The 16,495-nt window shown below is 40.1% G+C and overlaps 1 protein-coding gene across 2 annotated transcripts in view; it reads right to left on the bottom strand.

The window, feature by feature from the left end:
* Positions 1 to 8,165: 8,165 nt before the first annotated feature.
* FMN2 (formin 2) overlaps positions 8,166 to 16,495 on the bottom strand; it is a 423,082-nt gene continuing 414,752 nt past the window's right edge. For both annotated transcript variants that reach the window (XM_075203416.1, XM_075203417.1), the window contains 2 exons: positions 10,650 to 10,731; positions 8,166 to 8,614 (listed from right to left, as the gene is read on the bottom strand). In XM_075203416.1, coding sequence (XP_075059517.1) covers positions 8,588 to 8,614; positions 10,650 to 10,731 — 109 coding nt within the window. In that variant the 3' untranslated portion in view covers positions 8,166 to 8,587. The remainder of the gene's footprint in view (positions 8,615 to 10,649; positions 10,732 to 16,495) is intronic.

Genomic DNA, 16,495 nt, shown 5'->3' with positions numbered 1-16,495 from the left:
ACTTCCTTGTTTGTTGCGTGGAAATGAAGTCAATTGGTTCGTCTTGTAGACCTGATTTCACCCAGCCAAAAGAGCGACTAATGGCTGTATGGGGTGACCAGTGCGCGCTGTATACTCAGAATTCCAAAGTGTCGCCTAAGCACGTACCCGCTAGACAACTTTCAAAGACGAGTTTCTGATGGAAATATGAGGTTGAGGTGCCTTTAATGGTTCTGTACTATTCAGGGTCAGTGTGTGGTGTTACCCTGAAATAGAGAACAAAATAACCGAGTATCGTATTCTACAAGAGATAAACACATAGCCATTTAACAAAAAATATTGCATTTACCCAAAAATTCTCAAGTTAGTTTCACAATCAAACCTAACTCCCACTTAACTTCCTACCTTATGTTCTGCCTCTTCCCCTTCATTCCACTTCCCTTAATCTGCCTCCATTCCTCCTTCTCTCCCTCTCTCCCCTGTGTCTCTCTGTCTGTCTACCCCATCCCTTAGATTGTACACTCCTTTGAGCAGGGCCATCTCTCCTCTCCTCCTGTCTCCACCACTTTTAACTCTGATCTCCAGCTACCTAGTCCTCCTCCTCGAGGACCCTCTACCCCCCGTCCCCCTCGCTCCCTCCTCTCCCCTCTGGGGGTCTCCCTGTCATCCGTGCCCTCCCTCTTGGGCTCCGTCTCTCCTCCCCCGCCCTCTCTAGCTGTGCTTTGAGCTTACTGAGTTACTGTGCTTATTGTTTACTGCACTGTGCTGTCTCACCTCGTATAGCAATTCGTTTGTCCCTGTACGGCGCTACGGACACCTTGTGGCGCCCTATAAATAAAAATTAATAATAATAAAAATAAAATAAACTACTATTCTACAACACTCAATCGCTAGTCCACCTAGAGAAAAAAATGTTAACAATAAATAGGCAGATTGTTCCCTATTTTCCCTTGAGGAGATAATTCAGTCATTAAAGGTCATTTGTTTCATCATTATGAAAAATGTAAAAATACAGAAATAAAAATAGGTTTGCTGCAATTAATTATCGGTCTTCTTGGCCATTGAAGATCATAATTAAAGCAGTTTGGTTGGCTCTCCATTGTAATAGGATCATGGGATCCACCATAATAATGATACAATGTTTTTGATCTTATTAATAACCAATCATTAATTATTGGGATATAATGCAATTTGCCTCTTTTATGCTATTTTAGTCACGTCGAATAATACGCACCAGTGACATCTCAGATGTACTTTAGAGGCATTATTTCATTCAACCTTTCGAGCTGTCGCCTAATACCATGCCAATCATAAACAAGGTATCCCAGTTGTTATGCTTGCACATCCCAACTAGAAATCGCGTAAGAGCGACTTACGTGATCTCTGTGTTTGACAAGGCTAATATATATCGCCTAAATATTACACGTTTATTGACTTCCACAGCCAACAGCCCACCATTATGTGTTAATCGCTAAATAAATACCAATCATTTACCTCACTATACTGCATTATCTATGTAAACATCCATTCATCCTATTCATTCCAGTTATTTAAACATACAAAACAGGCATAAATATACAAGTCTTTTACTTTACAAAGATAATCAAACATACAGTACATAAATGCATACATACAACACAGATAATACATTTTAGATTAAAAAGACAATGCTAAAACTTCAGAAGTATATAATATTCTGTTATGTGTGTGTGTGTGTATATATATATATATATATATATATATATATATATATATATATATATATATATATATATATATAGATATATATATATATATTTATATGTACTAGTGTATATGCTGTAAGACAGAAATTTATAGGAGTGTATGGTCAGTATTGCTCTTTTGTGTACTGTGTGAATAGATGTAACAAGAGAGAAAGAATGTGTTTTAAGAGTGTATGTTTAAATGTGTACAAAATGAGAGTGCATAATGCATGTGGTCCTGAAAGATGGGGGATGGGAATCCATTGTAGTGTAGATAGCAAGCATTCCTGAGATGCTAGCCTTTGTAAAGTATATGTGAAAAGGTTACTTAAAGATCCAGAGAGTTAAATGAAAAACTTTACATATATGTGCAAGCAAAGTAATTATAAGTTGCAGGCAGAATACATATAAGGTAAAAGATTCAAAAGAAAGTTAATAGAAATACATGCAAACAAGGAAAGTTATACAGACAGATATACGAAGATAAAAGTTGCAGACAAAAAATGTATAAGCTTACTGTGGAGTGGTTATGTCCTGTGGGCTCCAGGTGTAAGAGAAGTCCCCAACTTCCAAGTGTGCATGTGGCGTGATCAAAAGAGGGCTTTTACAAACTGAGTTGAAGCTTATAAAGCTTTACCCAGAATGCCATGTTTCAGGTGGGGCTTGTGACCTATACCACACCCACGCAACTGGACAACAGCAATTGATGACCCACTGCTCTGTGTTTCTTAGCTATGACTTTCTGTCCTGTGAGCACCTTCACACCAGCAAAAGGGCTTGTTTTTTGCTTCGCACTATATACCAATAAAGTTATTTATTTATTTTAGGGTAACCTAAAACAAATAATATGAGGTGTGCTACTGGGAGGAGGAGCAGAGCACTAGGTGTCAATCTGACACCCTGGCCCAGAGCTGGGGGGCCAGGGTGTACTTTAGGCAGGGGGGCCCTATAATTTAGCATGACTATCATTTTAGACAAATACACATGCAATACTGTGTGCACTACTATTAGATGCACGCAGTTCTGCCTTCATGAGTAGTACAGTGTGAAGCAAGACTGTCATTCCTTCCAGTCAGACCAAATCCTGACTAATTGAGACAGTCACCCAAATTCGGGACTACTCCAACAGATTCAGGACAATTGGCAAAATGTCTTGCTCTCTCCTACCTGTTCTTGTCATTTTCACCACCTGTGGCTGCTGGTGTCTTTAGATCAGTTGCTGTTAGTCTGGATCCTGGAATGCTGGGGGCCCTATTTGGCAAAAACATGGGTACATGAAATTTAGAAAACTCCAGCCTGCCTCGATGTTCAAAATAGCACCCACATTTCATAATTAGGCCTCCCTCCAGACCCAACATTAAAATAATTGTATTCACATTTGATAAATAGATCTATTTCCCTTCAACTAGCCCCGACATTAAATTAATAGCATACACATTTAATAAATAAACCTATTTCCCTTTCTCCAAACAGCCCCAGCAATAGTTTAAATAGCATTTACATTTAACAAATATAACCATTTCCTACAATAATCACAGGCATTAAATAATACATATTCAAATTTAATAAATATTTTCATCAAACAGCCCACAATCAATAGATAGCTCCCAAACCACCTCACAATTAAATTAAAGGTCCAATTACACCATCATAGGCCCCACTATTAGATTAAATTGCCCCACCATCACCCCAAAAATAAAATAGCACTCAATAATTAGCCCGCACCTGCACTCCACAATTAAATTAATAACCCCCCTCCCTCACACACACTGCATTCATTTGCTGGCCCCCTTACACACACTGCATTCATTTGCTGGCCCCCTTACACACACTGCATTCATTTGCTGGCCCCATCACACACACTGCATTCATTTGCTGGCCCCATCACACACACTGCATTCATTTGCTGGCCCCATCACACACACTGCATTCATTTGCTGGCCCCCTCACACACACTGCATTTATTTGGTGGCCCCCTCGCACACACTGAATTCATTTGGTGGCCCCCACACACACTGCATTCATATGCTAACCACAAACACACACTACATTCATATGCTAACTACAAACACACACTACATTCATATGCTGACACACACATACTACTACCGCACCCCCCTCACTTACCTAGTTCCATCCGCGCACCGGGCAGTTTCTTCCTCTCCTTCACGCATGGGACAGCACCAGTCAATTGGTGCGCGTCCTATGTGACCCCAGTAGACTGGCAGACAGAGCGTGAGGGAGGGGGGACAGATCTAAGGATCCGCAGCCAACGGGAGAAGGTGGCTGGTCCCGGGGAGGGGCCAGCCACCTAGTCTAACTGTAGGGACCGGTCCAAAACAATATTATTTTGTCCAGCCAAGCCCGCCCCTGTTTGGGAAATCCTTTTTTGCAGAATTTCTACTTCACGTGGAACAACTTATGAACTTTTCAAAACGAAGACTTTTTGGGAATATATGCCTTTTTTGTACATTGGACATTCTATTTTGACATATTTATTAATAGATCGAAAATGTCATATTGAATAGTCCAGGTTTATGCTGTTTTGCACCTGAGTTATATGCGATTGTTGTGTGTATTTGAATTGTGTACATCCATTCTTGTGCTCCTTCTGCACAGCACATCCTTCCAGGATCCATCGTCTCATAACATTATTACAGTATTGTCTGTAGTTTCCATTACCTTAAGGTGAGAGCAATTACTTGTTTCCACACAATTGTGGTGCTTTTTTAACCAAGGTGTCTTTCTTTTATTTTTTTTTCTTACTGTAAATGATACAATCATTTACCATGACCCTGAGGGGTTGAAAGTCCAGGCATCAGCTGTTGAAGCGAGAGCTCCTCAAAGGCATTGGGCTTAATTCATTAAGGCATGCAAAATGAATGTAAATTGAATTTTGTTTTGTTTTTTAAACGCACGTAATTTGGGCATACGCTCATCTGTATTCAACTAGTAGCAGATTTGAAGATACTTCTCTTGTTGAATACGGGTCTAGGTATGCACTGCTCTGACAGACAATACACTGCAGGATAGGTCCAATACATATCTTTAATATAGTATTCAATTATTGGCACTTGTTAATAATATAGTCAATAATGAAAAAAATATTAGAAAAATTTTGTTTTGGTAGGCTGCAGATGAGGTGGGAGGTGGACTTAGGCCACTTAGATGACGATAACTGGAGTGCCATTCTTGACAGCGCCAGGGAGGCCACGTCTTGTACCAAGTTTAGGCAGGTGCAGTTATACATCATACATAGAGTCCATCACTCCCCGCACAGGTTGTGCCAGATGGGTGTCAGAACTAATTCTGACTGTCCAAAGTGTGGGGAAACCACTGCTGACTTCTGGCACCTCCTCTTGGACTGTCCTGTGGTTGGGGACTTTTGGACGTTGGTGGTGGAGGGGATACGGGATATAGGCGTCAGAATCCCTTTGCTATTTCCCAAGACCTGTGTGTTTGGTATCGGAGAGGATTCACTACTTGGCAGGAATGCCACCAGATATGTTACCAACCTCCTTGTATTGGGTAAGGTCATTTTAGCCTGAAAGTGGATGGCCGGTGATGGGCCCAATTTTGCTGCCTGGTTGACTTTGGTAAATGAGGCTGTGGGACACGAGCGGTTCACCTACTAGTCCAGAAACAATATGTCTAAATACTATAAAGTCTGGTCTCGGGTGAAGTCGAGATTTGCAGTGAGATCCCTAGCGGCAGATTTTGATCCACCTTGAGTACCTTCTCTTCCTCACTCTCCCCCCTTTCTTCAACAATATAAACCTATTTTTTTGTGTATATGTCTCTATTGGATGACTGGATACTATGGATGGGGACCACAGTGTTCGGTGCGGGTGGGAGGGGAAGCTATACCTCAGTGAGCCAAATGCTACATTGGATATTAACTGAACTGTAAGTTGCATATATGATCAATGTTTTATATGTACTTCTGTGCAGTGTTACATACTCAAAAGAACTGTAACTATGTGCTAAGTTAATTATGTTTTTTATCTATATTGTTTGAAAATTTAAATAAAAAGAATTGATTAAGAAAAAAAGGTTGCTTTTTTTCCTTCCCCTCCGAAAAAAGCATTTATCATTATTATTAATGTCTACTGTACATAAAATGCATTTTTACAGTTGCTCTTGATTGCAAACATGTTCTAGCATGCATACACGACCGTCTTCACTATCACTCTGCACTTACACCTGCCCTGTAGCTGGTTCAAGTGATATGACAGAAAAACACGTACCTTAGAGATGTCTAAAGCTTTAATTGGATGTTGCTGCGTGCGCTCGAGCTTACTGTACATTGACTGTGCATATGCTCATTCCCCTCCCCGTTTTCGTAAGTGTTCTTCTTGCGTTCACTCGCGTATAGACCATTTCTGGGCAAGCGCAATTGCGGTTGCCCAGATGAATTAAACCTCACAAAAGGAACCGCCATTTGATGCATTTATAGAGGTACACAGGTAAGAATCCTTTAATAAACAGGCAATCCATAGGCTGGTTACACATGGACACTGAGAAAATACCAGTGATAATGTACGTCATGCTTGACACCTGGTGTGTAACCATTTCTTACACCAATGGTTGCATTCACATCAGTGAGCTTGAATTGAGCAGATAGTGTCCAAATGATACAGCTGTGCAGCTCCTACTGCCAACCACAGATGCAATAGGTTCCATCCATTTGGTTTCTTTTAAAAAATACTAATAAAAACATTTTTTTAAATACCAGTGAGTAACCTGCCCTAGGGTCTAACCACATATACCTACCTATAATTTTTCAAACATGGAGCCACCTTTAAAGCCATAAAGGTGAGAAGTGTTTGGATGTAATGACTATGTCACTCACGGACTGTTAGTGCCTCTAGGTTGGGACATGGGTGTCACTCACCGGACTGTTAGTGCCTCTAGGTTGGGACATGGGTCTCTCTCTATCCTGCCGGCGCCTCTCCTGAGCCGCGGCCGTCCGCCATCTTGACTAAGATTGCGCATGTGCAGAAACCCTGAACTGTTAATACCTCGCCTCTAGTCTCATTGGTTAATTAATCACCTCTCAGTACTTAAGGCACCTGTTGCCCTATTACCTTTGCCTGTTCTTGGTTCTCATTCCTTGAGACTCTGAGGTGTTTCCTGTTTCTGCTCGTGTTATCCGTTTTTGCTTCTGGTCAAGTCTCCTCTCTACATCGGTATTAGAACTTACCCACTGCAGACTACTCTCGCTACCTCCGTTACCTGCCTGCTTCTGGACAAGTCTCCTCTCCACATCGGTAGTAGAACTTACCCGCTGCAGACTACTCTCGCTACCTCCGTTACCTACCTGCTTCTGGACAAGTCTTCTCTCCACATCGGTAGAACTTACCTGCTGCAGACTACTCTCACTACCTCCATTACCTGCCTGCACCTGGACAAGTCTCCTCTCCACATCGGTAGTAGAACTTACCCGCTGCAGACTACTCTCGCTACCTCCATTACCTGCCTGCTCCTGGACAAGTCTCCTCTATACATCAGTGGTACAACTTGCCTATTGCAGACCACTCACGTTGCTCCGTTACATGCCTGCACCTGAACAAGTCTTCCCTTCACATCAGTGGTACAACTTGCCTATTGCAGACCACTCACGTTACTCCGTTCCACACCTGCGCTGGACAAGTCTTCTCTACATATCCGTGGTGAAACTTACCAGCTGTAGACCATTCATGTTTCCTTGTGATATAGCTACTACTCTGTATGGTACCTATTAGCTGGACTAAAGTCTACAAGTGACTCTATATTGTAGCTGCAAGTCGCTGACTCTTCTACTATATTGTTGATTGGTCTTTGCTTAACGTTATCCAGTTATCAAGTACTGGCCTGCTATATGCTACCTGCGTGCTAAGGCACTTGGACTCTTTCCTCATTTTATCCTGTTTACTAAACTGCTGTACCATCACAGTTCCACGGTGCCAAGACTCAGCATTTATACTATTGACATTCCTTTCCTCTATTCTACTGTATGGTTCCACTGATTCACCACACTACCCAGAGGTCCGCACTTCTGGTAAGTGTAGCTACACCTGGTGAATTCTGGGTAAAACTCCTAGTGCCCGTGACAGACTAGGAGTAAAGTCATGGCGAGGCAGATTCTAGTGATGAGAATTAGAACTCAAATATTGGTACAGCTAAGGCAAATGCCGACCATTGTTCTGCCTCTAAGGTGCTCTGTTTTGACATACTGCAGATTGCTTGATAATATTTTGGGATTTACTTTGGGTCAATACAGCCAGGATTTACATTTTGAAACATGATCACTGAATTCAAAAACAAGAATGGAACCATAATGAAAATGACCACAATACATACTAGAAAAAGATCATAGTTTTCTAGCTATTTTAATTTATTACTTAAATCACTCAGACACACAAATTGATTTAATAGGAATTTATTATTTCAATTAATAATCTAGAAACAAGACAAGTAGAAAAATGTTGGAACTCTGAATGTTGGAAAATTAAAATAGTTTGTACATTGTAACAAAGATTATGATGTCACCAAAACAATACAATGTTAAATGGAATAACAACTAGATTAACATGTTGTGACATTATTACATAAAAATACATATGGCAATTTTCACTTTTTGAATTGAAGACAATTTATTAAATAGGATAACCTGTTTGACTGGCTCTGCCAACATTAATATTGGTGCAGAGAGTTGTAACATCTACAATATCATAACTCTCTAGATTGCATTGCAATGTTACCATTGAAAAAAAAAAATTTTGTCCTGTATTCTGTTGTGTTCTTACTTATATTGTTGTGGTTGTTTTCCCTTTTATTTACAAAAAATGGCACAACATTCACATTGATGACTCCAGATGTTTGTTTTGTTGTAACTGCTAAAATCATGTTAGCAAGCTCAGCTTCGCTTTCTAGAAAGGGAAATATAAAAAAAGGAACATTTTTAGTTAAAGTATATAATGTTTTTAACATTTTTTAAGAGGAATAAAGTGTACTTGGTATGGTGTAAATATATTACAATTTTCTCTCTAAGATGAGCAATATGGAAATTAATGAGCTTAATGTTCACTCAAATGAGAACCCCTCAACAAAGTGCTTCATAGAGACTCAACTGTTCAGTGCAGCCCTGTACAACAGCTTATTTATCTGCCTGAAATCGTTTGTTCATTCTGTTATTCAAGCTTGTCACAGATGTTATAGATTTGTTATATCAAGATTCAGATGTTTCTCTTTCAATACGTTTTGCAATAGTAGAGAGGGAGCCATAATGCCATATGATTTATTACAAAAAGAGATAAATATGACAGTGATCCACCTAACTTTTAATAGCATCATAAAGCTTGGACAATAAATAGAAATATGATGTGTTATGCTCCTTTTCTTTGGCCAAAATATGCAAGCTTGCAACACATCTCATTTCCTGCGAGTTTAGTTACTCACAACTATATAAATAACACTGAAATACGGCATCTGTAATGGTAGTCCTGACATTTGTCCTGCTGGCTAGTTGTTTTGAGGCTGGCATGTGTAAAACAACGCAACATATACATCACCAGAAACTGGTGGAAAATAAAATACTCTTCATTAAAGGTTTTGTGTAGCCCTTCTGGTTAGGCACACATATATCAGTTAACAAATAACAACTGTTGCTATGACTCCTGGTCAGTATGCAGATAATAGTTTACAAACCAGGGCGTAACAAACTGGGGCCTCTGCGACATCCCCTCCAGGCCCCATAACTGTGCTGCCACGGTGGTTGTTGTCGCTGCTACACACTTGTCCGTGGAAAGCTAGGATAGGTTGGATACAATGAGTTGTCGGCTCTGTAGAATCCATAACTGTATTCCAGTAGAGTATGTGGAGAACTACTGATAGAACACCATTGCAGTGGTTACATGGGGTGTGCCTAATCAGCTGTGTTTGTACAAAGGTAAACCAGCCCTTTAATTCTAATGGAAGGAATACCATTGGCAAATTACAAAAAAAACCAAAACAAATATTATTGAAATGAAGGAAATAGAAACAACCTTCCCTAACTATCTTCAGGTTTTTAATCTATTTTAGCACAAGGAGTGAGGGATGGAGAGAGAGTTTTACATTTGTTAAAGCTAGGGATACCCCCAGTGCAGTAACTATACATTTGGGTTACCCATAGCATTTTGAAGGAGCCCCTAAAGGGAAGGACACTCTCTCCTCCCTTACCTTACTGGGCTGGCAACCCATCTTCTCTTGTCTGCCGCCCTGCTACATGCCACTCTCTGTAAAGATCACTTGACCACTGAGCAAAATTTAGTGTTGGAGCCCTAGAATACTGGCTATCATGCATGGCATTGTGGGACTTCCAATACCCTGCAGAGTCCTAACTGGCTTCCTCAACTGCCAGGCTCTATAGCACTTGATACCCCTGCTACCCTGGAAGTTACACCCATAGATACATGAAATCCTGGATTTCCAAATCCAGGTTTGCCTAATATTTTACTGCACAGGACACATAGGTATTCATTATAGGGCTACAAATAAATAAAATACATCAGAATTTAGGCCCCTACCACTTAATTGTAATATGTAAATCTGGGTTCTGGATTCATCGGAATCTTTTTTTAACAAGATTTTTCACCCTCGGGCGGTACATTGGGGTCCTTCCAAAATTTTGCCATGGGGCCCACATGTCTAGCTATGTTCTTGATAAGAGCTCTCACTTCATGTGACCTGCTATGTTTTTGTGTTTCCTGCAGTGAAGACTAATTAAACATAAGTCAATTATTATTATGAATATTATTGGCCTGTTCATATGTGTTCAAATGTAAAACGAATAAACAACAAAATTAAACTTTGGGACACTTTGGTTCTATTGTACAAATTGTATTACTCTTGTTCAACAACGTTTTGCAATAATGACAATTTTTCTAACAAGTTAACATCATACAGAGAAATGATTGTACTTACAATTCCAGACTCATGTTTTGGCTTCACAACAATTGTTGCCTTCTCCTTTTTTTGCTTATATACTTCTTCAGCTTCTTTCAACCTGGAAAAAAAGGTTACTGTGAAATCTATACATTTGTATTATTTAAATATAAAAGGTAATTGGTGTTTTGCAAGTTAAGCTGCCACAAACTAAAAACAAATGTGTATATTTCAGCTTTCAAAGAATAATTATTTTCAACTTTGTGAGAACATCATAATTACCATTAAAGTCAAAGAGGATAATAGAAACCACTTTGTATTAATTAATTTTCAAAAGTTTGCAAGGGGGTTGGCAGGGAGGGCTGGCAAATTTTAGGCTGGAGGGCAAGGCTCGGCTCAGCAGCCTATTTTAATGGAAAAAAATGAAGGGGGCCCAGTGACCCAGTTGCTATCTACAACATACAGGACCTCAAAAGGAGTAAGTCCAACCAGAACTGGTACATTACAAATCTAAAAATCTAATTGGAATGCAACTTGCACGCAAGTTGCGGTTTAAAAAAAATGTTGCATTGAACATGAGTTTAGTTCCAACTGTATTCAAATCAAAGTAGATCTCAAGATGCATTTTGATTTGAATCTGGGTGCAAATACATTCTGTTCTGTGTTTCAGTAAATGGCAAGTACTGTGTAGGCAGCGTGTGCAATATTAGATCACATCAGAATGCATACAAAAAAAGGATATTATAAAATAAATGAACAACTGTAAACGGTATAACCATTAATAAAACTATATATGGTTAATTTTAAAAAAGTGTTCTTTCTATTTAGCTTTATTTTTACACTAGCTACATAAATCAAGATGTTCTTAATGCATATTGTAAATACAATGCATTTTTATAGTCTCTTACTTGCATTTACATAGTCTGTGCTATCTAGTGTACTTTCCAAAGACTATGCCGTTTCAGTCATCACTATCAGTCAGCACTTACACCAAAGCTGTAGCTGGTGCAAGTGATGCATCTAAAAAGAAGGGTACTTAAGCGAAATCCAGGATTTGAATTGGCCAAATCTGTGACGGTAGGCCTTCTGCAGTGCATTACTGTACATTGCCTACATCTGTTTGCACCTTCTTTTCCCCATTCCGCCCTTCAAGTTGTAGGCAGTTGTAAGTGTCATTTACCTTCAGACATGAATTGCATGCAACTGGTGTAAGATCCGTTTTTGAGCATGCGCAGGTTTATTTCACGCAAGATACTGCATGGAAACTGACTAACGTCCAAAAATGAACCAGGCCCCATGTGTTTACCTACTTTCTGAATATTATGTTCTGTATGGACCTAAGAGCAAAGAAGAGAGGCCACACATATGTATGTGTTTGTCACTGTAGTGGGAGAGCTATATTCTAGCATGACATAACATTTCAGGTAATATGGACCTAAGACTAAAATAGTTAGTCTTTCCCACCCATCCAAGATTATTTACATGTATACTACTCTATACACGGGATATAAAACAACTCATATGTTTTGAGAGGTTTTATTGTCAAAATTCCAAACATGCTACTGTTCTAAACATTAGCATGAATTATAATCTTTCATGGTATTAAATATAGAAATTTAGGCAAATACAGAAATGTAAATAATTTTACTTATATATTCTGTTCTATATGTTTGGAAAGTTGAAATAACATCTCTGTAGGCAATAAATAGACATTAATTCCCAAAAGAAAGAATTCCTGGAATGCTGAATACATTCAATAAGGAGAGACATGGAGATTCAGGGTAAGAACACCACTACAGCAGCCACTAAACTAAAAACCAGTAGACTTACAATTGCACCAAAAGGTACCTCTAGAAAAACATGTTTGGGAAAGGCCTCAATAGTTATGCAGGTAGTTTATTAATTTCATTTCTTTCTGTAACACATTTGATGATATATGGTTTTGCTTTCGCAGAATGTCAATATCAGTGTGTGTTTTGTACATAATTATGATTAACCTGTTTGATCATCAATCCTACAGAGTACAATGACAAACATACATGTCGTTAACATTGAGAGCTTACAGTTATTTATAAGGGATAAATCATAACTGCAGTGTAAATAGGTTATATCAAATGAATCCATTGATAAGTTTAGTTAAAGTGTAAGCACAGTAGCACGGTGGCGTAGTGGTTAGCACTTCTGCCTTACAGCACTGGGGTCATGAGTTCAATTCCCGACCATGGCCTTATCTGTGAGGAGTTTGTATGTTCTCCCCGTGTTTGCGTGGGTTTCCTCCGGGTGCTCCGGTTTCCTCCCACACTCCAAAAGCATACTGGTAGGTTAATTGGCTGCTAACAAATTGACCCTAGTCTGTTTGTCTGTCTGTGTCTGCCCATCTGTGTGTGTGCATATGTTAGGGAATTTAGACTGTAAGCCCCAATGGGGCAGGGACTGATGTGAGTGAGTTCTCTGTACAGCGCTGCGGAATTAGTGGCGCTATATAAATAAATGGTGATGATGATGATGATGATAAGATGTGAAGACAGAGAGTCTGATGTAAATGTATTTGATGGCTTTGCACATTCCAGTGTGAGAAGATAGGAGTGTCACCTGGGGCAGCTTCAAAGAGCTCCCACAGTGAGATATAGCCTGGCATGTGGTCTGGCTCAAGGAGGCCATGTGCTGATGTAGGCTATATGTAATACAGATAAAAAGAATTCAGTTTTAAAATATGCCAAAAATAGGGAACAGGGTATATCTGGTGGTGTAATACGCGATCGGCACCAGACCTATCCTGAACATCACCCTAAAGATGTCCACCAGCTGAGGATGAAGATCTAGTCTGCTACAAGTGCAGACAGAAAAGACATAGGAGAAGAAACTGGCTGTCGTGAACATATAGAGCTTGCAGTTATTTATAAGGGATAAATCATAACTGCAGTGTAAATATGTTATATCAAATGAATCCAATGATAAGTTTAGTTAAAGTGTAAGATGTGATGTCAGAGAGTCTGATGTAAATTTATTGGATTGCTTTGCACATCCCAGTGTGAGAAGATAGAAGTGTCACCTGGGGGCAGCTTCAAAGAGCTCCCAGGGTGAGATATAGCCTATTTGTGTTACCTGAATAGACGTTTAGGTACCGCTCAGCATTTGGTCTGGCTCAAAGAGGGCATGTGCTGACAAAGGCTATATGCAATATAGACCAAAAGAATTCAGTTTTATAATATGCCACTTAAAATCAATAAAAGTAGTGATCAACCACATATTCCGCAATAGTATGATTACGGGCAGCTCATATGTTGAATTAAGAATTCTGCCCCACAGAGAAATGAAGGAAATGAGTGTAAGCTCTGCGAATACACTGTATTTAGGCGTGTTTGATATCAAAAGATCAACAGAGTCATAGGGGATTCATTAATGATAAAATTGGATCGATGTAACGCTCTTCAGAAAAATTAGATCACATAGTAGAATTGGTTAGTAAATCAGGCAACATGCAAATGGTGATTAAAAAAGTGTCCCAGGACACAACCCCCTATTAGCATTAAACATTGCCCTTGTGAAGACCATCCCATTTTATTTTGCTTAAAAACCTGTGTTTTGAAGGGACAAACTGTCAGTTTCTTGAGGATCAATCTAATTGAAGGACTGTCCATCTTTTCGGCCTGCCCCAGACATACAGATTATTATATGTAAGTGATGCTCTGTACTTTCATCCCATTTGGTTTTATAACTGTTTGCAATGTTTTACTTGTATGTCAAATCTTTATCTAACTGTTTTTTATTTTCTGTAAGCATTGTACTTTTTGTATATTATATATATTATATATATTTAGATATATTGTATATATCTAAAATGTAATAGTTCTGTCCTTATTGCTCTAAAACGAATTAATTGCCTGTTTAGAAGAGACAGATTGCTTGGCTGGATTAACTCTTTAGGAACCAGTGTGTGAAGGGTTAACTGTTTAGCTACCAGAGCACAGATTGGCACAATTGGGTGATTAAGTCATAGGTTTGCTACGGGCCCTATACGTAGCTGGTGGCAGTTGTTGAGAGATGTGAAGCGTGCGTTTGTGTTGGAAAAAGGGACCAGCGAAATCTGTAGCCTTAGAGAGAGGTGAGTGTGAGATTTGGGTTGGAATTCTGTGTGTTCCCTTACAGTAAGCTTCCAAGTCACAAGTGCGCAGAGGGCGGTTTGTGACAGATAAAGGGTTACAGGTGTGGTTTCCTGACAAAATAGAGGTGATATATTGTAGGACTGTTGGAATATATGATAAGATATCTAATCAGGGAGTAGCTAGAGGGCTTATCCCTAACAATACACAAAATAGTGTCCTTTTTGCCAGGGCAACTAGTAACGAACCAATGGAAATTTCGAGAATAAATGTATGAATCTCAAGGACAAGCTAAAATTTAAATTATCTCCTTCTGCAAATGTTGGAGATGTGTAATATTCCTGTAAAAAAATCTAATACATGAAGGGCGTGAGTCATTAAGTAAAGTAAACCAAAAAAAAATAAGTAAATGTTCTCTGGGGTAAAACCATGTTAAAATGCAAGGGGTGCATATTATTTTATTATTTTCACATAAGTTAAATACTGGCTTTTCTTCATCCAGCTGTTATGAGCCGCGGCAGCTCTGGGCACCGCCGCGACTCGCTCCCCTCTGTCTCTCGGCGTCCCAGCCATCGTCATGATGACCGGGACGTCACTTCCGCCTTACACAGACCGTTGCCAAGGCGACGGTTGGGACGCTATTGAGATGCAGCGCTGCGTCCCAGCATTTAGGGTAGCCGAGCGCGCGCGTTAATTAAACCTTAGCCAGGTGGCTAAATGTAGGACCTGCCCCCAGTTCCCTTCTATTGACCAGTGCACATTTATAAGGCAGGGAAGGGCAATCCTCCCCTGCCGATTATAGTCCCTGCTACAGGCACACCACCCTGCACTGTTCTGTCTCATTGCCTGCTATTCTTTGTTGGATTACCGTTGCTGACCCTTGCCTGGATATTGACTTCGTGGATTGCCTATGACCCTTGACCTCTTCCCCGGATTCTGACTTTTCATATCTGCCTGTGACCCTGACCCCTTAGCCTGGATCTCGACACTGCTACTTTTCCTGGGACCTTTAGACCTCTGGCCTGGACCTACATGCTGTCATTGCCGGCTACATATACTCCTTGCCGGCACTTTCATTCCACCTCTGTATTACACCAGTGCTACGTTCTCAGGTATCAGATCCTACTACTAGAGTACAAGACCTGGGGGCATCAGAGTACCTGTGAGCGCATAAAGCTCTACGGGAAAAGCGGCAAAGACCTCTGAAGCGGTTCTAGGAGCGGATGCCTGGGGCGTGAGCCGTAACACTAGCACACAAATACTTGATAGCTTTATTTTTAAACTTAAATTTAAAGTTGATCTAGGACATACCCTACCCTAACTATAAAAATGTCCTCAAATTTTAAATTTACCTCCCCCTCCAATGCAACATGGTTTTGCCTAGGTTCAAAGTTACTCCTTTTTTATGCTTTACTCTCCTTAATGACACCGGCCCGTAGTGTGCACACCCGAGCAACAGCACTGGACCAAAGCTTGATCATTGATGTCTATGGCAAGCACACTGTCACTACACACTGATGGAGTGAGTATATACCCTTAGTCAACATAATATACGAAAAAAGGGTTGGTGGAGGGAGCAGGGTAGTGGAAAAAAAAATAAAAAAATAGAGATACTACTCACCTCATCGCTGCGCCGGTGTCCCTCCTCCTCCCTCTCTGCACTGTTAACACTGAATGACAGGTGTGATGTCATCAAGTCACGCCTGTTATTCAGTGAGGAGCAGCGCGGAGAGGACCAAGAAAGAAACAAGAAGACAGAAGAGAAGAGAAGAAAGAAGCTAA

The sequence above is a fragment of the Mixophyes fleayi genome, chromosome 3 (genome assembly GCF_038048845.1).
Source record: "Mixophyes fleayi isolate aMixFle1 chromosome 3, aMixFle1.hap1, whole genome shotgun sequence".
In the NCBI taxonomy this organism is placed as follows: domain Eukaryota; kingdom Metazoa; phylum Chordata; class Amphibia; order Anura; family Limnodynastidae; genus Mixophyes; species Mixophyes fleayi.
This window is presented reverse-complemented; position numbering and strand designations above follow the sequence as displayed.